Genomic DNA, 26546 nt, shown 5'->3' with positions numbered 1-26546 from the left:
TATTCCATCTCCCTTTTAAAAGCCAAGGCCTAAAATGAGGGAGAAGTAAGCTTATGGTTCAGGGAAACGAGAGAACATTTCTAACAAACTTTAACATTACTCCTGAGAAAAAGATAAACAGGTCACAAAATCTTCCGAGTGCTAATATGTGTTAAGCCTCCAATTTTGTTAGAAAAGGAAGATCCAAATTAAGATGAGGTAAAGAAAATAATCTGATAGGTTAATTTTAGTCTCTAATGAATATGTCAGTATATTAAAATCAGCAGTTAAGCATGACTGGTGTTGCTGTTCAGGATATACATCATAACTGCAGTATGGCAAATGAAGATGAAGATGAAACATTAATACTATGTGGCAAGTTTGCACATTAGTTATTACAACTCTGTCCAATGTCAGAACAGTTCCTACTACATCTGAAGATACATTTTTTTTTTTGGTGTTTAAAATAATGCTAGATAGAAACGAAGAAGAAACTCAGATAACTCCTCTTATAGCTCACATTAAGGTTGAGTGGAATTTTTCTTTTATATTAATTCATTCTCTCAGGAATTAGATAAGGAAAGATCTTGGGAAGAGAGAAGGTATGTAGTTACTTTTACTATGCCATCATTATCAAGTTTATTTTTGATTTAGCTGTTAATATTTTCTGAATTTACTCACCTAAGATATCAATCCAATTGTTTTGTTAAGCATATAATTTTAAGGTTAAAATGTAGTTACTGCATAATAAATATTTTAAAAGTTCTAACAGAGTGCATTTGAACACTTATGTTTTGTGTTCAGGGTTCAATATTTCTTTTGTAACTGTTCACACAAAAAATATTTACTGCATCATAAAAAATACAAGCCGAAAAGATCCCTGGATTGTCTTAAGGCATCTTAGAGGTCATTAACACTTTGTAAAGAATGGAAATTGAAATTTAAGTTTTAGCAAGCAGAAAGTTGTTAAAGGCTATTTTGTTTTCCTCCAAAATTGTGACTTTTTGCGACTTTAGGAAACAGTGTAGTTTGAACACTGGACAGAATCAGGATTCTTTTCTTTTGCATATGGGGGCTTTACCAAAGTGAAACTAGAGGCAAATTATTTGACTATTTTATCCCTACTTGTTTCTTCTGTAAAATGGGGTGTACTGTTCCTGTCTGTTCATAAGAATTAATGAGTTAAAACTTGTGGAAGCCCTTTGGTCTCAGTAGAGAAAAGGGGGTAAATTCAATGTCTTAATACTATTACAACAACAATTCTAAGGAGGAACACAAATCAGTCAATATTCAAAATAGCTGCAGGCAAGATAGGTTTCTGCCTATTGCAATGTTTGAAAAGGTGGCCTCATTTCTGAACCAGAGGCAGAGAATTCTGCGTTGGAGTGCTTTAATAAGGTTTTATATTGCATATAAAGCATACAAGCATAAACCGCTGAGATGCCTGCTTGCTGAAAACTACCTTCTCTGTGAAAGCAGGCTGTAATTCTGAACAAGTTTTCAATTTTCCTACTGCTGCTAGGGTAAAACATTTTAAAGAGTTTAATTTTTTACAATGGATTCAATGACATAGGATTATCTAACAAAGTAATGGCTAATCAATAGAAGGTTTAGTTGTCAGGTGAAACATATAACACACTAAAAGGGATTGATTGCCAGACTTCTCCTTATTTACTAGGAGGTATATATTTAAAATGACACAAACTTGTTACTAGGCTGCATTCTTTTAACCTTGCAAAGAGCTGCTTCAGAAGTCTGTTCAGCAACCCTATAGCAAAACAAGATACAGTATAATGAAAACCGGTGAGAGATAGGGGTGGGAGAACCTTACAGATATATGATGGCATCCAATTATGTCAGGAGCAAGAATGTGATATAGGAAAAAACAAGTGCACAAAGCTACATCTTAGGCGAGCAAGAACTGGTCTTTAAAACTACCACACAGATGCTTCCAAATCTGGTTCAGTAAATGCAGAGCTGTAGCTGATCTCATTCTGTATTACTTTTAGGGTAGGTTCTTTCAGGACTTGTGCAGCTAGGCACAACAGTGTTTTTTAAAAAATGCCATGTCCAGATTAAGTGTTGAATACAAAACAGAATTAGGTCCATATGGATTTTGACAAGCATAAATGCTATTTCCCTTATAATTTATACACAGTAGCTTAAGCTTCTGTATGAAAATATACTTTTTATGGTCACTGCAACCCAGGAGTTCAATAATATTTCTCCCTACTAAGTCTGTGATTATGCAATTTATCAAAGAATGGTTACACTGAAATAAAAATAAAACAAAAATACCAACCCCCTATATAGTCTTCCTTCCTCCAAGTAATTTTAAGAAAGCTGGTTATTAAATTGCTTCTTTTTGAAGAGTTTTTGTAGCTAGGCACAAATTGCCAGCCATGTTTTTTTTTTTTTTTTAAAGTTATTAGACTCTAAAGAATACAGCAGAAGCGGGAAGTTATATAAACAAATCACTTCATCTGATTGGGAAGATCACTTTTGTCTCACTTAGGAGACCTGCATTAATTACCTTTAAGGTCTTTTACATGGACTATTTAAATAAATGCAATTTATTTATTTATTTCAAATGAGGTGCTTCTGCCAAAGTATTAAATAATGTCTACAAATACAAAAGCATTTTTATAAATAGGTAATTAAAATAGATGACTAAAATTAAGTCAAGCTGCAAAACATTACCCAGAATGCATTGTGGGTTTTTTTTTAATAAACATTTCAGGCATTTTTTTTTCCCCTTATCAGAAGCCCAATGCACTAGGAAAAAAAAAACCCTGCAAGTTTTTAAAGAAAAAAACATAATGAAATAATGCCAAAATCCAAACTAAAGTATTTACAGGAGAGTCCCTTAAGCATAGTTTGTCATATTGCAATTACACCTTGCTTAGTGCCAAGCCAAAGTCCTTAATATTACCACTAGAGGGAGAGAGTGCTTTAACACAAGGCAATGGTAGATAGGATAGGGAAATGGGTTTTTCTTGAGCAATTATCATAACAAAGCTCCCTTGGCTGTGTGTACCTTCTAATTACTCAACACAATTAAAATGACTAACCTAAAACAAATAGGAAAAAAATCTTCCTGCCTGATATCAAAGACTTCATTAAATTCTTGGAGTTTTTTTCATCAATCAAATCAGAAAGAAGGAAATGCTATCATATCCAAACGCTACAGCTATTAAATGAAGTAAACGCTGCTAGATTTTTTTTTTAAAGGAAGAACTGGATTTCTCGCAAAAAAGAAATGTCGTGGTATTTACCCATCTGGATGCTGCTTGAAAACAAATTGTCCTCCAAAGAGCAGAAATACAGTATGTTTTCTTTCAGTTCACTGGCTTATGAATTTGACTTTTTTTGTTTTTGTTTGTTAATACACACTATAATGTCATTTTGTGTGCTGGTGATGTGTTACTTTTTCCTCTTCTCATCCAACTGTGTAAAGGAGCTATGCCCACTGCGCTGCCATGCTTACACTGGGCTATTTAAACTGGCATAACTTGCTTGTTGCTGCTTCTATAGAGTCATTCCAAGGCATTGATTACTTGGAACAACTCAGGATTTAAAATTTTTAATGGGGATGGGGGGGGGGGTAGGGTGGGAGAAGAAGAGCAGGGAAAACAACTACTTGCTGTTTCTAAGAGGTTTAAATCCTTCCTTTTATAGGGTCCTGTCATTAACAGAAGATGACAACCAAGTCATTTTTCTTTCTGCTGACAATTGTGACATTTTTCCAGCAGCGTGCAAGGTGTTGAAAACCTGGCAGCTGTTACCTCCTGGGATGAAGCTACTTTTTTATCCTCCCTTGACAGTTTAACTCAGTGGGTCAGCACCTTTAAAGACTGCAAAGTATCCTTGAAGAGGATGGAGGCTTGAATTACTGCTCCCTCCCTAATCAATGTAAACCCTCACTGCAGGTGAACTCTCCATCTATAGAGGTGCACGGGGGAGGAAAATGTAATGCCCTGAGCCAGATGGTTTTTATCTTGTTTTTAAAGAATAAAGGAACTAGCTAACAAGGGGGACAGCTACTTTGTTAGCATCTTGGCCTCTCTCATGGCTTTGCATCCCCAGGGTTCCAGCCATACAAGAGAAAGAATACAGAAAAAACGTAAACACTTAAAGAAATATAACTAGAGGGCTGGCATCATGCTGCTTTCAAAGAGTTTAGAGAACTCTGATGAATGCTTTATTTATCACTGCCCACGTTCTCAGGATGGTAAGTGGACACATACACAAAGGGCAGGGGGGATGGAGGAAGGATTAGACAGCGGTCACAATTTACTCAATTACAGAGAAAGGCTGGGCTGACAGATCTTATTAGCACGAATACAGAAGAAACAGAAGAACTAGTATATCACAAGACCATATTTTCATAAGGTAACTTGTACTTTAATATATCCTCCCCAGGTTTTCCTATAGACAGGACAGAAAACTAAGAAAGTAGTAGATACATTTTCTTGACTTAACACCTTAAAAGGAAAAAAGTAGGCCACTTCATCTCTCAAAGTGTAATACATATTTTTAGAATCAAAAGGAAAGGTGAAGTTTATAGAAATGAAAGGACATTCACTTTCCACTAAAAGCGTATGTTGCTTCTCTTGCCTGTTTCCCTTATTCCTTGCTGATAGAAATGAAACAAGAAATCAGGCAGACAGAATGAGTTGTCTGGATAAAAGAGGCAGTAGTGTCTCTGGGCTACTACTCTCAGTATTGAAATACTTAAGCTAATACCATTATAGCAGTAATGGCCTTTTCTCAAGAATCTTAAAAGATTTCAAACAATCTTTGAAAACTGTTAAGTTTAATTTAAAATGGTACTAAGTTAGTTACAATGTAACTATGCTCATATATTGCAAAAGGGAAAGATAAAATTTTCTAAAAATATGGAAGAGGTTCTTTGAAATCCTATCAGAATGCTCTGGATCAACAATACCAAGTTAGGGGTCTGACCTGAAGTACAGCTTACACGATTCAACTCCTGCTTATAGAGTACTAGTCCACAAGGCACCTTTGACACATCTTTCCCAACAGAGCTTGTCTGCTGAACAAACCAATAACAGCAAATGGCACTTCATTATTACTCCATTCAACAGAGGGAAGGGGGAGTTTAAACAACCTGCACTGCCTTATCTTTAAAAACAAAACAAAACAAAACAAAAACCACAAAAGTGGGGTAATCAAGTTCAGGGCAGTCCTGGACAGCTGCCCTGTGACCTGCTTATGTTGACCCCTGCTATTCATCACTCATCCCTAAGACTGGGAGGGCAAGCTCCTAGGGAGTGACCACCACAATAGACAGCTACAAGCCAACAGTAATCTGGTTGGAGCAAAAAACCAGATGGCACTGCAATAAATTTACAAATCTACATTCATGGAGCTGTTAAAACACCCAGGAGCTAAAAGGCTCTGAGAGCCCCAGGAGGATCTCTTACTTTCCTATTTCTAAAGGCCATTTCTCTTTCGGAGAACACTGAGTTCATGCTCTTCATAAAGAGAATAGAGATAAAAACCCTTGACAAAAGAGGGAGGAGGGAAAAGCGTCATGACCTAATTAATCTCTAGTGCTTGGATCTCGACACTGAGTGATAGGTATTAGAAAAGTCATTTGGAGAGAGGGTGGGCAAGGAAGTTGTTGAATTAAATGGGGGGAGGCGGGAAAAGCTGCTAAAAAAAGTACAGAAAAAATTCAATCCTTTTCAATACAACACAAGTTGCAACTGTAAAATAATTCAATAACTCATGCATTTATTTTTTAAATGAATCAGATTAGTCCCATGTGTGACCTGCTGGTCCATCTGTATGAGCTGGACTTAATGGGCACGATTTTCTCTTTTGCTTCAGTTTGAAGTCTGAGAGAGATAAATTTAGTTTAATTTTCAACAGATCAGCCTATCCATTTTCCAAATGGACCATCTGGACCAGCCTATTAAAATTAATTTATAACTTTGCAGAGAGAAAATTCGTTTGTTAGCTTAAATAAAGTTGCCAAAACTTTTTTTTCTCATGTCATTGTTAACTGACAGTTGTTTCTGTATAATAGTTACAGTGTTCCCACCTCTAATTTTATCTAACTCAATAAAGTACTTCAATTCAGATGTATATGTTAAATAGCTTTTCACCTTCAAGTGACCAAGTTAAGATGTAACTATCTCAAATATTACTGATACTAAGTTAAAACAAACAAACAACTCTCTCCAAAATCTACTAAAATGAAGCAACTCCATCATGGCAATTTGTTTACAAAATGGAACACTGTGCTTACTGAAAAAGAATTTAAATACACAGTAGATAAAAAATATGCAACTTCAAGTATATATTCCTGAAATTAACACTGTGTGTGCATATATGTGTATGTTTGAATATATATATCTATATATATCTATATATATAGATATAGACAGACATACTGACATGTAAACTAGAACCAAAAACAGCCATGACACCATATAAATTGAAATTGCTGCTGCTGTGGGTTATATAATTTATTTATCAAACCTGGCAGAACCAAAATGAAACTGATCTCTTTTTAGTTACAAACCATGTTTTTTCTCCTCTCCATTTTTGAGAGGAAGAGAGAGGGAGAGGGAGAGAGAGAGAGAGAGAGAGAGAGACAGACTGAGACATTTACTCAGACAGAGACATATAGAGAAGAGACAGATTGAAAGAGAGGGAGATAAAAAAGAGAGTTAGCTATTGATGCCCTTTGGTCACTGCTGGGCCCCTTGAAAACCATCTTCAGTGGAAGTGCTATTTAATGAAAATGATGTTCACCACCCAGGTAGGTAGGAATCTAAGTTAAGATCACAGAAACAACGGCTTTTGGAAGCAATCTATTTGTGTATTTGTTTGGTACTAAGGAAAGATGGTACAAAACAGTAGTAACAGAGAGAAAAGCATTTCTTTCCACCCTTGGGATGTTCTCATGATCATGTTGACTTTCTCTGTTGTTTACAGAATTTCTTATTTCTATTAAAAAAAAAGCACCACAAAACTAAACTTTTACAGGTAAAATGTGTATGTCTTTGAAGCAAACTGGAAAAAATATCAATAACGTCCTAACACATACACACACTTATTCTGTCTCTTTCCATCTCTGTTCTCTTTGGGAAAAATGAGTTGGAGAGGAGAAAGAAAACATCACCCATAAGTAAAAAGAAGTTAGTTTCCACTTTAGGTCTGTCAGGCTTGATAAACAAATTATATAAATTATTTTCCTTTATAATTAAGCCAAATATTGAAGAAAAAATATGTTCTTTTTCCTGCTTAAGGAATCTTACTTACATTATGATTTCATTATATGTAAGAAATTGACTGCCATGTACTTAATCACCACAGATATTGTGAAGTGATTTTTTTAAAGGCTAGAAATTTATGTATATATGTGTACATACACACAGACACAAACACACAGCACCAGTCAAAGTTCTAAGTACTCACTCTAGAGCAGATAACAGAAAGTTGAGGACTGTTGTTTGTTTTGCTATTGGAGTGTGTGTGTGTGTGTGTGTGTATTTAAAGTTAGACTGAATTTCATACCTGTCTAAGTGAATTCTTCTCTGGTATTATCTTCCTAGGGGGCTCGTCATTATTACAGTCTTCTCTCTCTGAGGAATTCTGTGAAAGAAAGTAAGCTTTAATTCAGTTCTCATCATCTCCAACATTATTCTGTGGGGGGAAACTGAATAACAACCACCTTCATTCTTCAAGCTAAAACATTATATAACTGTGTGCTAATTATCTGTATGTACATATACACATACATACAACCCAATACATGTAGGACCATATAAACATATTATTAAAAACACATGTACATGTTTGTGTTGTGTTGTGTTTTTTTTGGGGGGGGAGGTGTTTCACAAATGTTTTAGGTACTGCATAGTGACTAATGCAAATTCTAGGTCAGGCTTATCTCCCTCTAAAGCAGCAGGTACTAGATACAAATAGGTACAAATGAGGTCTATTTGAGGACCACGACCAAAATATTCTCTATATCCCATTTCAAATGAGTGATTTTTGGGGTGGCTAGGTGGTGCAGTGAGTACAGCACCAGCCCTGGAGTCGGGAGGACCCGGGATCGGTTCCGGCCTCTGACACTTAACACCCACATAAAAAAACTGTCCGTGTAACCTTGGGCAAGTTACTTAACCCCAATTGCTTTAAAAATTTTTTTAAAAAATAAGTGATTTTCAACTATGCCAGATGATAAATATAGTTTAAAAAAAAAGCCATTGGCAATTTTAATAGTTGGCTTTATATATTTTTCTAAGTCTGGGTCTCAGCAGAGAGGGATTAGGAAGAAGCAAAATAAGAAACCAGCCAACTAGACACTGGTGGTGAGGGTACTTTTGAATATTATTTTTAGAAGGGGGTGCTTTTAAATATTTTTAATACATATTTTTATTTTAAGAAAATTTAGCTTTCCATGGCACAGAGGTATTTGTTTTGTGAAAAGTCAAGTCTCCAGGGTCAAGACCCCTATGCTACAAGCAAAGTTCAATGCCTCCAGAGGATAGTAACTCACCAGAGGAACAATTTTCAAACCTTACCCAAGTCATACTAATGCCTTGTTCTGGCCCTTCTGGGTCCTCAAAACTGGGTCTACTTTCTTAGCTCTTTTCCCTATCTTTCCTAGAGGGCTTATGTCAGAAAGTCATTATATTTTAATTAAGTCATTAATTCAGATATGAGTAGGATGATTTCTAGAAACTGCTGGCCTCTGTCGTTATCAAATAGAAGAGATAACAAAGGAATTTTCATATACTTAGGAAGAAAACATAACTAAATAAAATTTCCTTTAAAGCAAAGTTCATAAGTTACAACAATTATACTAGGTTACTCATGATAAGTAAATTTTGTAAACTAGAAAACAGGTAAAATTCCAACAATTTTAGCATCTACATTTATAACACTAAAATCGGAACTATTATTGTTTTGAGATAGTATCATTTGTACAATTTTAACTGGAAACTATCTTGTTTCCAGAACTGAAAATTAATTGTAATTGTTAAATATCTATGAAAGTTTTCATATAAGTTTCAAATCAAGCATCTACCCTTATTCTATAGCAGGGGTTCTTAATATTTTTTGTGGCATGGACCCCTTCTCAGAATGCTATTCTGAAATACAGAAAATAAAATACATAGGATCATAATAAAGGAAACTATGTTGAAATACTTAAATATTTTTAATAACAAAGTTATGTACCCTAAGTTAAGAGTCCTTATTTGAAGAGTATTTGAGTCCCTTTAAGGTTGATATAAATTGGACATGGCTCTCTACAATAGCTCTAGAAATACAGTACTCCTTTTGGGTAGATACAAAAACTCCTATACCTTATTTAGAAGTTAATTTTGTGATATTTAAAATTTATGATGTCCTCAATAAGATGATGGCTCTTAAAAATGTTAGAATTAGAAAAACCATATATTATCATAAGCACTGGAAAGAAAACCAAGAACTTTTGAGATTTTTGTTTTTCTCCATATCAAGTGAAGGAATGACTAGTGATTATTTTTAAAAGGGTACTAAAGATTGCTTATTATTTGTAGAGTGCTAAATAAGAAAACTGTCCACAAATTATAGGAGTGCATACAAAGGGAAAAGTCAAGTTCAGAACTATATAATTTATGAATATATTTTTAGAAAATAATATGAAGTTCAATTTTTTAAAAATTCTAGTAAACTAATGTACACAATAAAAATTTTCACTAATTTCTCTAGCATTTAATTTATAAGCAATTATTTCCAAACCCACAAGCTGTTCTACTATCATTTTTGATCAGGTAATTCAAACCTGGCTAAATGAATACCAAGTCTCTTGTAATTACAAATTAATAAAGTTTTGCTGTATTGAAAACTTGTAAAATCCTGTTATAACAAACTGAAATGGCAAGATATTTTGTTTTAAAGAAATTCAGCTATAATAAAAACATTGTTAAAAAGCTATGTGTTCAAGATGAAAGAAAATTTATGCCAAGCTTCTCTATACTATATGGAAAGCAACATTCCTAATCAAACAGGAACAAGTGGGAGATGCCACACACACACACACACACACACACACACACACAGATATTTTCTTCCTCTAAATTTCTAACATTTTGTACACTGTGTTGTTTGATTTTGGTGGATGGGAATTAGTTCCCATCAAGAAAGAATGGAAGGTTATCCGAGGTATAAAAGGTAACAAGAGAACAGGAAAACTGAAGGGATAACTCAACTAATCCCCCCTATCAGCAATGCAAAGAATATACAAGTACTTTTTGTATAAAGAGTAACCAAAAAAAGGTGTCAGAGAAAATTATGTTAGAGTAAATTATTTATAATCAAACATTTTTCCTATGGGTCACCCAACAATACAAAAAAATAACATGAAAAGTAATGATTTGTAATGCTGCATTCTTATAGTGGGTCAAACTTGGTTATTTCTAAGCCAAAATGCCAAACAGATAAGAAAGTTGACAGCTCGTTTTATGGCACTTCACCCAAATAATTATAATATTTTCCCTTACTTCAGTGAAACTGGGGCAGCCTTCTGTAATGGCTCTGGACTCTTCCCACTTTTACGACCTCCTGTTCCCCATTTTCTGGTGACAAAGTAATTGCAACAAAGCAATGCAGACATAAAAGCTGAAAAGCCAAAAATGGCACCTTATGAGAGAAAGCCAGTCAATTCCCCACCCCCCCACCCCAGAAGGAAAGGAGTCCTCAAATGAGTTTGCTAATGTCTCCATTACCAAAAGAAGGGCAGGTTTCTCACACAAAGCAGAGAAATGTGGGGAAAAGAGAGGACACTAAGGAAATAGGAAATGAAAAAGAGGAGAAAATAAGAAAGAAAAGACAGATGGAAATTGGCAATGGTGGCAATTATTAGTTGCAGGTGGGGAAGTAAGCAGTAGACACTGATAGAAGAGGAGAAATAAGCTAATTATGAAGAGACTAAAGACAGACTAACTTTGCAATTTGGGAGGACAAACAACAACTTGCAGAGAAGTACTGTAGTCCTTGAAGGGATGGGACTTCTTTTAGTGTATGTGGAACACATATATCAACTGTATTTCAATACCACCAACCCTGAAATACATAGACCATCTTTCATGCATTTGCATGTGCCAAACAGCCACCTGGATTTGATACTGAAGACATCAGCTACCTACAAAAAGCCACCAGAGCCACATCTAAAAAGCCATACCTTCAATGTTTCCATGTATCCCTCTGGAAGTATGTAAACTAAAACATTTCAGCTAATTTATAGGAGGTGTGAGGGAAAACAAAGGATTTGTCTTTTATTTATGTCTATGGTACATCACAGTAACTGATTTTCAAATTGATGACCTTGAGTCAAGAAAAGACGAAATTATACTCTATTTAGGAAGGCAAGTATATACATAGTCATTTTAGAAAGATTTAAATAAAAGAATAAAATTTAAAAATTTTAGCAATTAAAGTAAAACCCTCTACAGTAAACTAGGCTAAAGTGCTTCTGTGGGAATTCTAAAATGATAGCTTACTTCAGTAATTTAAATATCTGGTTTCATTTGTGTGAATACTCTCTCCACTGATGCAGATCACACACAATTCTTCAACAATTTAAGATATGGTGTTACAAGAACTGTATGTGAAGTAAAGATAAAAGGCATCAATAAAATATACTTTAAAAGAGTACCTGTGGCTGAAAAATCCTACAGTCAACAGTGTTTAGCTGCTTTGACCTTAGCTAGCCTGTTCTCAGAAGAAAGATAGAAAACCATAACCAGGTCCATTCTCAAAGCTTTTCTAGCTTGGTTCAACTTCCCAGAGCTTACACTCTGATATCAGAAACCAGGGTCACCTCCAAACTATATCTGAGATATCAAGGTAACATTTTGGGAATTAATCATAGTTTAAAACTTTCTGGAAGAAAAACTGATATAACTAGCTATAACTTTCATAAAATGTACTTTTGCTAATCCACATACTTTCTAGTTCAATAGTATTAATAAACCCTGGCAAAGGGGGAGAACCATACATTTCAATGATAACTTGGTAGTCAAATTCAAACTTTTAATTTGTCCAGGGCTATAACAATTTTAACGTTGTTGAAGTTTGAGAAGTCAAGGGGAAACATATTATTTGTTGGTATACAATACAATATCAGATCTTAAGACTACATTTTGAAATGTTTCCTGTGTAGCAAGAACTTGGTGCTAATGTTTGTTCAATGAATATCAGAAGGCCAGGAAGGAAGAATACTGAATAAAAGAAGAATTAGACTAAGGGTTCAGGAGACAAATCAAAATCATTTCAAAATTAACATGTATGAAACTCCTCTTCCTTTCTCTCCCAATTTCCCTGTCACTTTTCAATGATACCAACCATTCACTCAGCCTTGAAAGCTTGAGAAAATTTCTGATTCATTCCTCTTTCTCACCCATGAAATTTGGTCAGTTATCAGGGTCTATCCATTTTTCCTTCAAAATTTCTCTCATATCTATCTTTCTCCATATCTGTAATCCTACAGTTAATATTAACCAAGCTCAAAACTATCAACACCTTTTGCCTGGATTAGGTGAAAGCCTACTAGCTAGTCTCCCTAACTTGAAGCCTTGCCCCACCTCTCTTTCCTGCCAATTACCTGTTTAAACATGACAAATTAAATACATCCTTAAATACGGTTATTCTTCTGAAACTCACCTGTTCAAAAACCCGTAATGGTTCCCCGTTTTCTACTATATACAATAAAAACTACTCTGCCTGGTTTTAAAGGCCCTCCATAATCCATTGCCAGCTTCTGTGCAGCTTTATTTTCCACCACTACTAATTTTGCAAACTCTGCTCTAGTCAAGCACTCAATAAATGTTTGTTGAATTTCTTCAGTGGGTGGACCACTAACACACTATGTTCCTTCCTAATTGTCTCTTCAGGCATTCCGGTTCTATGTCCTCAATGAAAATCCTACAATCTTTCAAGGTACAAGTCAAGTTCTGTCTTCTCCATGAAACATTTCCTTATTTAGAAATATAGTTCTCACAAATCTTCTCCTCTAAAGTGTGATGGCCCTTATAGACTATACCACACAATTTTGCATTTAAAGGAACTGTTACAGTCCACTCCCTACCCCCATATGAGGAAGGCCCAATATGAATTAGATATGAGTTAGATAACAATCCAAGAGAAATATAACAAATGTTAATTTCACTGGACTTTCCAGAGAAACAGTCCAGGGTTCTGCTAAGTTCTTACACATATTTTTGATACAGTATTCTTTAAAAAAAAAAAAGAAAGAAAGAAAGAAAAGGAACTTAAAGAAGAAAACCAAACCTTAATCACTATCAAATAAAATGATCATTTCCACATACAAAGTAGAAGAGAAAAAGGATTTATATGGGAAATTGAAAATCTGTACTATATAGAACTTGCTCTTCCTTCTAAATATATAATAAATTCAACAAAAGCAGTCCAGTTTTGGCCTTCATTCTGTTCGAGTATTCTGATCAATATGACCTTTGCCTCCATCAAAGGATTTTGCCTGGTACCTTGATTCCTGGGGCATATTCTTATCAGTGATGTCTCAGGCTTAGTAGACTGGCACCATATTGTTATCTACTTAATGTCCCAAAATACTATTTTTTATTGTTTTTAACTTGTTTTTATGACTATGTCCCCAAACAGATTATAAGCTCCCTAAAGATGTGGGATGTAATTTTTTTCTATTACTCTAAAGAATTCAGTACATAGGGTGATAGATCTAGAGCAGAAAAGAGACCTCAAGAACAATTTATTCCAATTCCCTCATTTTGCAAATAAGGAACCTGAGGCTTAGAGAAGCTAAATGACTTGCCCACAATCACACACAGAGTAAGCATCACAGGTTGGATTTGAACCCAGGTCTTTTGATTCCAGAATTAGAATTATTTCTCTTATACTATATAGTTTCCTGGTAAAAAGTGAGGACAGGACACATCAGAAGTGGGATTCAAACCTATGCTTCCCTGCACAGATGAAAACATCCTAGAATAAGGAAAAACATGCTTGAGACCAGAACCTTAGATCACTCAGTTCTCCTGATGTCAGTAATTCTGTTATCCTAATCAATGAATCCTCCAGTCCATTTTCTACACTGCCACCAAAATGATTTCCATTGAGCACAGGTCTGATCATGATGCTTCTGTTCTCAAATTCTAGTGGTTCCCTGCTGTCTCTAGGATAAACTATAAACTATGTAGCTTTGAAGGTCCTTCACACTTTGGCCCTAAACTTGCATATAACTGTCTTCTTCCTGTGTTCTACAATTCTGCCAAACTGGTTTTCTCTCTGTTTCTCACATGACACTTCATCTCCAAGCTCAGTACCTTTGCACTGGACCACCAGAGTCCCAGAATGTGCTCAGAATCTCCCCCTTCCTTTAAGACACAGCAAGTTTTTTTTCCTCATTCCCATACATGCCATTGTCTCCCCTCTTCCCCACCCAAAAAATCCCAAACTACTTTGTATTTCTTCTATTTCACTATTTTTTAAATTAATTTTTATCTGTTTTCTTTATACTTACTCTGAATAATTTATGTATATTGTTTTCTCTCCCATTAGAAGGTAACCTCTTTGAATCTGTATCTCTAGCATTGAGCAGTGTCTAGCTCATCAGTGGATCCTTAATAAATGCTTGCTGATTGATTGGATGCTTGTTGATAAAACAATGCAATCACTTCACTATTTAGCTAGTACACAGATAAATAACTGAGAGCTCATCAGTTCTTCAATCAAAGAGTCTACCCCCAAATCAGGAGGAAAACAAAATCACCTCTGGCCACTAGTAAGGAAACAGTTCTCTTAAGGGTAACTAGACAGTGACTAGAATACTTGATGGTTTATGATTGTAGCTACATTTCATATGGTCTAATAAGCAGCTTATCTAATATGTTCCGTTCTCTACAAGTAGATTTCCCTGCCATATCTTTTTTTTTAAAAACATTTAAAAATATTTCTTTAACAACAGCATGAAAAGGATATTCAGAAAAAGTATAGTATTGGTTCAACTGGGCACAACTTCCTTTTCTCCACATTTACCATGGCGGATGCCTGGTCAGAACTGTGGCCAACCAAAGGAGCCTCCAATGGCCCTTTTGCATTTAGGCAACCAGGAAGTTGTACCAACAGCTTCAACCCTAGTTCTCTAAGTCTTGAAGACTATTTCATCATCTTTTAGTGAAAAAAATAATCCTAAACTATGTGGCAAGGATGTTTGTACATGTTGCTTCTACCACAAATGGCTTTTCCTCCATTTTTGATCTTTCTGCTATATCTGATCCCATTTACATATACATGTGTGATAGTAATGGAATATAAAGATCCCCCTGTATTGGCTTGGTTATTGGTTTGATTGTGTTAAAACCCAGAGCTTGTTAATCCCATCTGTGGGATGGACTTGATGTGAAAAGAGAGTCCTGAACTGGGAGGAGCTGGTGCTGTAGATTTGGAGAGACACAAGAGAGAGGCAGAAGAACTTTTTGGAAGCAGCACCCTTGTGGAGGCAGAGAGAGAATGAGAGGATTGCTGAGGGCCACTCTGAATTGCTCTGGACTTTTGAGACCTGCCCCCGGAGCTACTAAGGACTGAGGAGACATGGCTGTTTTGCTGGTACTTTGTCTGTCTGTTTTGATGTTGTTTTGCCAGATTTGTCCACTGGTGAAAGACAGTGCTGTTGTTGAAGAAGTCCTGGAATCTGGCTGTTGGCTAAGAGCTCCTGAGACTGTCCTGCAGACAGAGAGCGAATACTGTCCACTGGTGAAGGACAGTGCTGTTGTTGCAGGGGTCTGGGAACCTTTCTGTTGGTTCAGAAGCCCTGAAGAAGGATTTTCTTGTTGTATGTTTACAGAAATCCTGGGAGAGGGTTTTGCTAATGTTTTCTGGGGTTCTAGGACTGTTCTGCAGACAGAGGATGAATTAATGAAGAGACTGGCAATGTATCTTGTGGCCTTGCTAAGCCTTGTCTCCCTAGGAACTAAGATTGCTGAGAACTTGCCTCTTGTGTCAAGATGAAGAAAAGACCTCCATTTGGGTATTAAGTGCTGTGCTTAAACTTGATGTAACTCTGGGGTAGATTCAATTGTGATCCAGGGGTGGGGAACTTTTGACCTTTTTGTGTTCTATGGTTGAACAAATGAATGCACTTTACTTATGTTTGGAAACTAATCTCCATTTGAGAAGAGGGGTTTTGTGATGGACTAAATGAAGGTACAGCCTAGGGGTGGAGTAGTATTTAGAACAGGGACTTTGTAATTGATTGAATGAGTGGAAGGTCCTGGGGTGGGGTGGTACTTGGAGATTATTTAATCACACTTAGTAAATGCTGTATTTGGAATGATGTCATGTTTTGATCTTCTCTGTTCTTAATTTGTCACTGAGTAAAATGGAGAGCACCTATGCTGGTATTCTGAACCTTGGGAAGTTGCCTTTGCTTGGCATTACATTACAATATGCATATATTTGTTTTAATCAGACAAAATTTACCTTCTCACCTTCCCACCCTAACAGTCACTCCCACCCCCAGTGGAGAACATAAGAAAAACTAATTCCATTACAAACATGTATAGTCAACCAAAACAATTTTGTAGACTGGACATGTCAAAAAATATAGTTGCCTCATTCTGTATGTAAGCCCTTCACTGTTCTATCTGGAGGTGGGTTGTGTGTTTCATCATTAGTCCTCTGGAATCAAGGTTGGTCATTACATTACTAAGAGTTCAGCAAACAGTATACTATCTCATTTATATATACCATAACACATTCATCAATCCCCCATTTATGGACACCCTCTTTCTCTTCTTTGCTTTCTATTTCCTTGCTGAGTGAAATGCATTTTTGTATATAACTCTGTGTGTGTGTGTGCGCGTGCGTGCGCACACATTCTTCCTTCTTTTAACCAGTTCAGATGACAATGAAGTTCAAGTGTCAGACATTTCTCCTATCTCCTCCTTGTTTGGACAGATGTCTACTTGTGCACGCACCTTGATTATGTGAAATAATTTTCCTTAACCTTCCTTTCTTTTCTGTCTCAGCATATTCTTTCCCTCTCTTTCCATTCTTAAGATTATCAAGACATAACAGAACCACTTCCAAGCCTTGTCTAATTGGATTCCCTCTTTGACCCCTGCTGATGATATTGAGGACACATGTATTATCTCCTCATATTTGAATATAAGCAGTTTATCCTTGTCTAGCCCTTTATCATTTTTCATTCATGTTTACCTTTTTTAATGTTTCTCTTCAGCTCTGAACTTCAAAGTTTCTATGCTGTTATGATCTTTTCATCAGGAATGTTTGGAAGTTCTCTATTTCATTAAAAATTTATTCTCCTCCCTTTGGCATATACTCAGTTTTGCTAGGTAAGTATTTGTGGCTGTGACTCAACCTATTTCCTTCACCTTCTGGAAAACTGTATTCTAAGTTCTCCTGTCCTTTAAAGGGGTGGCTGTTATATCACGTGTGATGCTATCTGTGGCTCCTGAGTACTTGAATTCTTTCCTTCTGACTGCTTTTCTTTGACCTGGAATCTTGGGGTTTTGGCTATGATTTTCCTGGGAATTTTAATTTTGAGGTTTCTTTCAGGAGGGGACATAGACCATTCGGCTCTCCTTTACTCCTTACTTTGCCCTTTGGTTCTAAGAGATCTGGGCAATTTTCTTTTAATATTTCTTGAAATAGGATGTTTAGGTTCTGGGGGGGGGGAGGTGTCAGGGCATTAAGATAGTCTCATGATTCTTACATTTTTTCTCCTCAATCTGTTTTTCAGGTTAGTTTTTACTATGAGGCACCTCATACTTTCTTGCCTTTTTTTAGCCTTTTGATTTTGTTTGATTACTTCTTGTTTCTTATGGGAGTCATTGGTTCTACTTGGTCCACCCTAATTTTCCTTGAGTTTGTTGCTTGGGCAAGGTTTTGTACCTCTTGTGACATGCTACCGTGTTTCCCCGATAATAAGACCTATCCCGAAAATAAGCCCTCCCCTTACTGTGTAAGATTCCTCTAAAATAAGCCCTCCCCCGAAAATAAGCCCTATTGAGATTGCTACTGTAGTGAAAGTGATCCCCTGTGCTACACGCTACATTACGGTACCCTCTGTATGCACCGTCTCCCCCCCCCCCGGGTGAAACGCACGCCGCGCTCTGAGCTGCATCCAATCAGAGCTGCAGCAGTGAGCGCGTCATCCTGTTCTTCCCCAGTGATTTGCTTGCTGGAGCCATTGAGAGCAGTGCCGCGGAGGAGAGCTGAGGCAGGACAACATAAAAACCCGGTATGTAAGCGGGAGTGAGGGGGCATGATGGAGGAAAAAAGAAGAACTCAGGGGGCATGATGGAGTGAAAAGGACTGATGGTCATAATTTTATTATTCTGTCTGTTTTGACCCCCAGACATGAGTACAAAAAGGAAGAGCTATACTGTTGAGTATAAGAAAGCAATTGTAGAGGAGTCACATGGCAAGAATCTTGCAGTTTTCTGTAAAGAAAAACTTTTGGATCTTCGAATGGTCAGAAAATGGAGAGCAGATTATAATAACCTCAATCAACAGGTGGATGAGGGAAAAGGGAAAAAGCGCAGGTCTGGATCAGGTCGGCAGCCCTTATATCCTGACTTGGAGATCCTCATTGGTGAATGGATTGCTGACAGGAGAGCAAAGGCCTTGGTTGTGCGCAGGGCTGATATTCAAGCATTTGCCCTTTCAATGGCACCAGAGTTTGAAATGGTCTCAGAAGGATTCAAAGCATCACAACACTGGTTGGACGGTTTCCTTCAACGGTATGAACTGTCCCTAAGAAGATCAACAACACTGTTTAAGCTGGAAGATGCTGAAGTTATTAAACGTGCACTTGCATTCAAGTCCTTTATTGATAGGATCCACATTTCCAAGTACCAAACCTGCAATATGATTGCTATGGATGAAACTGCAGTGTTTATGGGACAAGGATCTCAAACAACAATTCATCACAGGGGTGCAACGTCAATCTACATTCCCACCACTGGCTATGAAAGTGCACGGGTCACCTGTGTTTTGGCAATTTGTTTGGATGGAAAGAAAGCCACACCTCTAATCATCAGTAAGGGCAAGAAAGATAAGATTGAACGTGTATCTGGCATTTATGTTCTTGAAACCGAAAAAGCCTAGTGTACACAAGCTATTATAAGAAAGTGGGTTGATTTAATGCTGCCACTTGTTATGCGAGGTAACCAAAGAGGTCTGATACATTCAGCCAACACTCACCGCGCTAAAGAAATGAAGAACTTCCTTGCAGAGAGAAGAATAGATCAAGTAATGATTCCTGCAGGAATGACTGCCTATCTCCAGACCCTTGATATTGCAATAAAGAAGCCATTCAAGGACCATTTGCGCGTGGAAGTCAATGACTACATTGAAAATAGAATGGAAAGAAATCAGCGTGGAAACTTTGTGAAGCCCTGTCTGCAAGAAGTCGTGACTTGGGTGAAGAAGTCATGGGATAAAATTACTGACAGCTGCGTCGCCAAGGCACTACGAGCAGGTTACCTGGACAAGACATATTCATTTAAAGAGAGCTATATTGCTGGACATGACAGATTGGGTCCACTTCTTCTGAAGGAAATGGAGGCACAAGACATCCAGGACGGAATTCAGGGTATGGACACTTATGACGATGTTGTTGAAGAAGAAGATGACATGATCATTATTGAATAAATGTACGTTTTTTTGTTCACATTTACCTGTTTATTAAAATTGCTGTCAATGTTCATTAAAATAAGCCCTCCCCTGAAAATAAGCCCTCTGGTGTTTTTCTGTCCAAAAAAATTAATAAGATAGTGTCTTATTATCGGGGAAACACGGTAAGTCCCTTTTCAATTCTTCCATGGTTCTCATTTCTTTTCCAGTTTTCCCTCCAATTACATTCATTCCATTTACAAAAACATTTTAAAAAGATTTTAAACTCTTGCTTCATATCTTCTAGGAATTCTACTTGAGTTTGTGCCCAATCTGTGTTTGGCTCTAAAGTTTTGCTTATAAATGTTCTGGAGTCATTCTCTTCTGTGTCTTAGCTTCTTTGTTGCCACGATTGCTCTTTATGGTGATTTTTCTTTTTCATTCTTCCAGCCTACTTCTTGACTTTAGATTTAATGTTTGGGATAGGCTCTGTGGTACTTCTAAAGGAATGTCTGGGCTGGTTTTAGTGTTGCTTTCTTGGGGTACTGAATATTATATTATTCTAGGTTCTCAGACAGGCTGGGGACTTGCAAGTTTTCAGTGCTCCCAGAGCGGCCTGATCGAGTGCAAAGTCTGTTTGCTCCCCCTTTAGCCCCCTGGTCTCAACTCTGCAAGTTCTTGACCTGGGTTTAGTTCTGAGCAAGAGTAGAATGCTATTAGAGACAACTCCTATCAGCCAGTTAAAAAACTGTTGGTTCAGAGTAGCAGAACTGCATATTTCCCTGTGGTCTAGGGTTCTTGTGCTGGTTATTCCTCTGAAGGCTGAGATAAAAGTTAAAAACAACTCTGCTATGTGCCTAGTAAGCCACACTGCTACTGTTGTTGTCTAAATCTCCATTCTCAGCATACTACCTAGAATCTCCTTATCTGGAAAGCTAATACCATGTGGAGGTCCCCTTTTCAATCTGCCCCAAATCTATAACCTAGGAATGAGTAGTAGGTGACAAAGTTGCCAACTGGCACCTGTCTCCTTAGTAGTTCCCTAGTATGGATCTGGGACCTCCTCTTGAGCTGATGTACAGCCTCTCCTTAGGTGCCAGTGTGCTCCATGTGCAGTGTGCTTCTGGCCTAAACCAATCCTCTGCAGATCTCCCTTTCTGTCTCACTATGCTGATCTGGGCTGGACAAATGACTCACTGTGACTTTTTCTGAATTTCCCCATCAGGATTTGGTCTGGTGCATTTTCTAGCGTTTGGAGACTAACTGGAAGGGTTCATTGCACTGCTCCCAACCATTCAGCCATCTTGGCTCAATCCATGTCTTTCCATGGACCATTCTAAAGGGACTATATGCTGGAAAGGTAAATTAAACTGACTCACTTAATATAGAGAGATTCTTTAATCCTACTTTGATTCTTCCTTGCACACATAGCAGTTGCTCCAAACCTTACTTTCCTCAAACCTTTACACCATTAAGTACATGAGTGGGAAAATACCACCCATGCTCTACCTCAAAGTCCCTCTACACCATCCCCCACTCTCTTCTCCTTTGCTCTAGGATTCTGAATAAGAAATGGTCCTTCTTTTCTCACAAGCCAGCCCTCTGGACCCCTCCACCTTCCTTTCCAGTTTCTGTGGGAGCTTGCCCCTCCAAACAATGTCATTCTTTCTTCCATCTTTAATCTTTCCTTATCAATTGGTTCTTTCCTTGCCACCTATAAACATGCCTAAGAGTCCAACATCTTAAAACAAAAACAAAACTTTACTTAATTCTGCTTTTCCTCTTAGTTATCATCTATACCTTTCCTCCCTCACAGTTAAAGTCTTAGAAGAAGCCATCTATTTCAACCTCTTGACATCTTACTTCCAACTCTATTGGCTTCACACTACTGAAATTGCTCTCTCCAACGTTACCAAAGATGTCTTAATAAATTTCACAGTCTTTTCTCAGGTCTTGTCCTTCTTGACTTCTCTTCAACTATTAGTGTTACTGACTACCTCTCCCTCCTCAGTTCTGATGACACTGCTCTCTTCTCCTTTTCTTCCAATCTGACCATGACTTTCCTTGCTGGATTTTCACTTCTATTCCATCCCATAATAATGGGTATCTACCAATGCTCCATCCTGGGTCCTCTTCTCTAGCTATATTTTCATTCTTCGCAAGTTCATAACTCTCATGAGTTCAATTATGATCACTCTACAATTTATTCTCAAATTGACATGCATAATCTTAATCTCCTTTGAGTTCTAACTCCAAATCATCACTGGATATCTCTAACTCTATGTCCCATAGACATTTCAAATTAAACATATCCAAAAGAGAGCTTTCGTTGAAGGTACCATCATCCTCCCAGTCACCAATGTTTGAAACTTCAGTGTCATTTTCTACGCAACACTCACACCTCCTCCACATATCCAATCCATTTTCAAGTCGTTATTTCTTCCTTCACAACCTCTCTCATATATATCCCTGTTTTTCTCTTCACACAGCCATGCTCTTAGTTCAGACCCTCATCACCTACCTCTCTCTTGGACAATTGCAATAACTTTCTTGTTGGTCTCCCTCCATCAAGTCTCTCTCCTTTCCAAACCTTCTTCCATTCAGTTGCCAAAGGGATTTTCTGAAAACCTAAAGTCCTGATGTCACCCACCAATCAAGGTTCCCTATATCTCCAGGACTAAATAAAAAATAATTAGGCCTTCAAAAACCCTGTACAACCTGATCTCTTGCTACCGAGTTTCTAGTTTTCTTGTACTTTCCTCTCCTTCACATATTCTACCATACAACTACACCAGCCTTCTTGCTGTTCCTCACAAAGCATTCCATCTTCTGACTACCTGCTTTGTGAAAGGCTGTCTCTTATACCTGCAATGCTCTCCCTTCTCACCTCTACCTTCTGGCTTCCTTAGCTTTTTTCAAGATTCAGCTCATACCCCATTTTCTATAGGAGGCCTTTCCCATATTACCTTTGGAACCCTTCCTCGGAGATTACTTTCTGTTTATACTGTATATATCCTATTTGTACAAAGCTATTTAGGTCCTGTCCCCCCCCATTAGACTATGCCTTCCCTGAGAGCAGGGACTGTGTTTGTTTCTGCCTTTCTTTTACTCTACAGCTTTAATAGTATCTGGAACAGAGTAAGTCCAAAATAAATTCTTATTTATTATCATCCTTCCTAAACTATCCCCACTTCAAACTTCACTATTTCTGTTGAAGGTGCCACTTTCAGTTACCAGAATAGCAACCTTATGATAATCCTCAACTTATTTACTCAATCAGTAAACATTTATTAAACACCTACAATGTATCAGGCATTGTGCTAAGCATTGGGAAAACAAAAAGAGGGAAAAGATAGTCCCTGCCCTCAAAAAGCTTACAATCTAATTGGGGAGGCAACAAGCAAATAAATATATAGGATGCAAGCTATACACAGGCAAGAAAAAAAAAGACAATGGAAGGGTTGGGGAAGACTTCTAGTAAAAGGGATTTTAACTGGGACTTAAATAAAGCTAGGCAGGTCAGTAGGCAAAGTGGAGGAGGGACAGCATTCCAGGTACAGCCAGACAGCATTCCAGGACAGCCAGAGAAAATGCCCAGAGCTAAAATATGTGGTACCTCCTAAGTGAATGGCTCTGAGATCATTGTCATTGGATCTTTCCCCACCCTCCCCCTAATATCCAATCAGCTGCTAAGTCAACTCTATCTCTACAACATTTCTAACATCTGTTCCCTTTGTCTCCACTCATATAGCCATCTACCCCAATTCAAATCCTCCTTACCTTTTGCCTAGATTAGTTAGAAACCCTAATCCTAAATCTAAAGGCTGCCACCCAACCCTAACCATAGTCTTCTAACAGGATTTCTAGCTTTCAATTTCTCCCTTTTCCAAACTGTTCTCTGTACAGTTGTAAAAAAAAAAAAAAAAGCCTAGGCCTGACTGTGTTATTCAAGAATTTTGGAGGCTCCCTATTGACACTAGGATAGCATTTAAAGTTCTTCACAATCTCTGCATGCTTTAAGATCCAGTGGCAATGGCCTCCTTGCTGTTCCTTCCACTAGCCACTCTATCTCCTGACTCAGGACACTTTTACTAGCTGTCTTCTATTCCTGGAATGTTCTCCCTCCTCATCTCTGCCTCCCGGGATCCCCGACTTCCTTCAAGTCTCAGTTAAAAATCTCACCTTTTACAAGAAAACTTTCCTGTGTATATCCCTCTGCCCTTCTCTCGCTCTCTCAAATATATACGCATATATACACACATATACATCTATTTTTTTATATGTTTGTACATAGTTAGTTTCTTGAGGGTGGGGGCTGTTTTTGTCTTTGTATCCCTGTTGCTTAACACAGTACCTGGCACAGAGTAGGTACTTCATACATGCTTAGTGATTTGCTTGACTTGACTATCTGATTTCAATTTACCTTTCAGGATTAGCTTCCCACTGTCCCCCTTCATGCACTCTCCCTTCTAAAGCAATAGGCCTATTCCATAATTTTCGCCTATGATCTTTTGCCTTTATGCTTTGAAGAGCTTTCCCCATGCTTGAAATGCCCTATTTCACCTCAGCTTCATGAAATCTCTCCTTCAAGGTAGGGCTTATATGCCACCTCCTACAGGAAGACTTTCCTGATCCCCTAGTTTTTAGTCCTCTCTCTCTTCTCAAATTATCTTTTACTCATGTGTCTGTTAATTTGTTTAGTTCCTAGAGGGGAGGAATTGTTTTAAATTTGTCTTTATATTTTCAGGCCCTAGCACAATGCCTTGCACAGACCAGGTACTTAATAAAGGCTTGTTGAATTGAATTAAGATAAAAAGCCAAATCTTCCTCTTTAACTTAACGTAAGTAAACATCTTGATCAAGGTAGAAGAATGTAACTCCGGGTGTGTTTTGGATGCCTCAGCAATTGTAACAAATAAAATTAAACAGCATCATTATCATATGGTAGTAATATTTGTCATTTGCGTTATATTCACTGAAGGAGTTCTAAGGTCTTTGTAAACCTTAATTTTCTACCACAATGGCAAAGTTGGTAAACTTCACTGTACTGTGATTATGAACAGATAATTAAATCATCACATAAAAAGGCATTACATTCAGGAAAAAGAATATACGATTTAATTATCAATATAGTCTACTGGACTGGGAAATTGACAGATGATACTTTGCCCCCTATCACTTTGTTTTGAGTCAATTATAATAACCTCTAATGTATTCTCCAATCTATAAAATGAAAAGAATTCATTTCAAGGTTAAACGGGTGAACATATATATTCATACTCCTCAAAGAAAAGCAACTTATTCTGTGCTATATACTTTAAAAAGACTTAAAATCATGCATTTACATTTTAACAGTTACACCATTAGTTCTATAAAAAAAAAGGTCAAAGGCTGACTGAATAAACCTATTTGGGGTTCAGTTTTAAGAAGATAGCATACTGTCTCATAAGGTACCATTCTTTCATATGTTTTCATATACAATGCTTGGCTAATATGTTTATCATCCTACACACTCTACTAAGCCACAATCACATCAAAGCCTATCCACACTTCTAATCTTTAATAAGAGTCTTAAATTAAAGTTTTTATGGAATGACAATATTTTTGAAATAAGTTCAATCCAAATACAATGCAAGAAACCAAATATAAGAAAGCATTCTCCTCGATGACCAAATGAACAGAACTTCCATCAGTACTCCCTTATTCCCCAAAGAGAAAACAAAAAATTCTGCCTAGTAGGATTTTTCCCCTGCTACGTTGTCCGATACTAATTATAAAACAGTACAGATGTAGCCCTTCTCAAAATGCAAAGGGATTGTGCATATATGCAAAGAACAACTATTTTTTATGCTTCCAAATTCTTAATCCTGTTTGGAGCTGTCAGTGGGGGTTAATGGAAGCCTTGGATAGGAGAATTCCAATCTGGTTGGCAGATGGATAGGTTGGTTATAGCTGCATAACTATGTCTTGCCTGCAGGCACAATTCAGAACACTGTTAAAGCAATATAAAGTCTCTGTCAAGCTGAACCATTTGGATCAGTAGCAAGGAGAAATAATAATAAAAAAAAGAAGTTCATTTCTGGGCCTTGTGCATTTATGCTAGTATGCAGAAACTGATTAATTGTCATAGTGTGGTGGTCTTCTATACCTCAGATTTCTACTTCTGGAGTAGATTTTGCATGCTAATATAATCATTCTCCCTCTTGAGACATTAGCAAATAATCAAATGAAAAACAGGATCATAATTTACCGAGATTCGAGCAATTCTCTATGCAAATTTGACTTGTTATTGCTGCTGCCTCGTTAATCTGAATGCCTTTGACAAACTCCTTTGATTTATGAACTCGTGACAACTCCAATGTGTATATATTTTGCTAGATTGACATTATCATTAAGAGTGGGTGGACTGAGCTCACATGAATGGCTGATTTTATTCGCTGGTGTCTGCTGCTCAACAGCTGAGCATCTCCTTCTCACAAAGCCCCTGAGCGGCAGGCTCTTCCCATCTACCCATCCATTCATCATCTCGATGTTAATTGGCCCAGGCTTTAAGCAAATTTTCAACACGATTTAAAGGCACGATGACACTGATTACTGACCCTCTGCCATACGGTGCCTATTGATTAACCTGACAGAGATGATGAGCTTGAGGGAAACTAGGTGTGTGGGGACCTCAGGGGGAAAAATATATTGTCTATGCAGGCAAACACTTGTCATTACCTCGCAAGCCAGAATTTGCACAGTATATATCCTTAAAACACACTACTGCTTTAACACCTATAGTTTAATGCAGAAAGTGCTTTCCGTTCTGTAATATCAGTTCACTGATATTACAAATACGTCATGTCATAGCACATGACACATTCAGTATTTAGAAGGATTCCCCAGACAGATAGATGGCTGCC

The 26546-nt window shown here is 37.3% G+C and overlaps 2 protein-coding genes across 4 annotated transcripts in view; one reads left to right on the top strand and one right to left on the bottom strand.

Annotated features, from left to right (window-relative positions):
• NPM3 (nucleophosmin/nucleoplasmin 3) overlaps window positions 1-18308 on the top strand; it is a 390782-nt gene extending 372474 nt beyond the window's left edge. Inside the window, exon 5 of the mRNA XM_069098783.1 lies at window positions 18195-18308. Within this exon, the coding sequence (XP_068954884.1) occupies window positions 18195-18283 (89 nt within the window). The 3' untranslated portion in view covers window positions 18284-18308. The remainder of the gene's footprint in view (window positions 1-18194) is intronic.
• BTRC (beta-transducin repeat containing E3 ubiquitin protein ligase) overlaps window positions 1-26546 on the bottom strand; it is a 212315-nt gene that overhangs the window by 92512 nt on the left and 93257 nt on the right. The window contains exon 3 of one of the 3 annotated variants that reach the window (XM_069098782.1): window positions 7531-7625. The exons of 1 other annotated variant lie outside the window; for it this stretch is intronic. In XM_069098782.1, coding sequence (XP_068954883.1) covers window positions 7531-7625 — 95 coding nt within the window. The remainder of the gene's footprint in view (window positions 1-7530; window positions 7626-26546) is intronic. One more of the 3 variants, XM_069098780.1, reaches the window with a different exon arrangement.

This window comes from Petaurus breviceps, unplaced genomic scaffold (genome assembly GCF_028583685.1).
Source record: "Petaurus breviceps papuanus isolate PSGF00001 unplaced genomic scaffold, PetGlider_PUasm1.0 37, whole genome shotgun sequence".
NCBI classification, from domain to species: Eukaryota; Metazoa; Chordata; class Mammalia; order Diprotodontia; family Petauridae; genus Petaurus; species Petaurus breviceps.
Note: the sequence above shows the minus strand (reverse complement) of the source record. Positions and strands in the feature narration are given on the sequence as shown.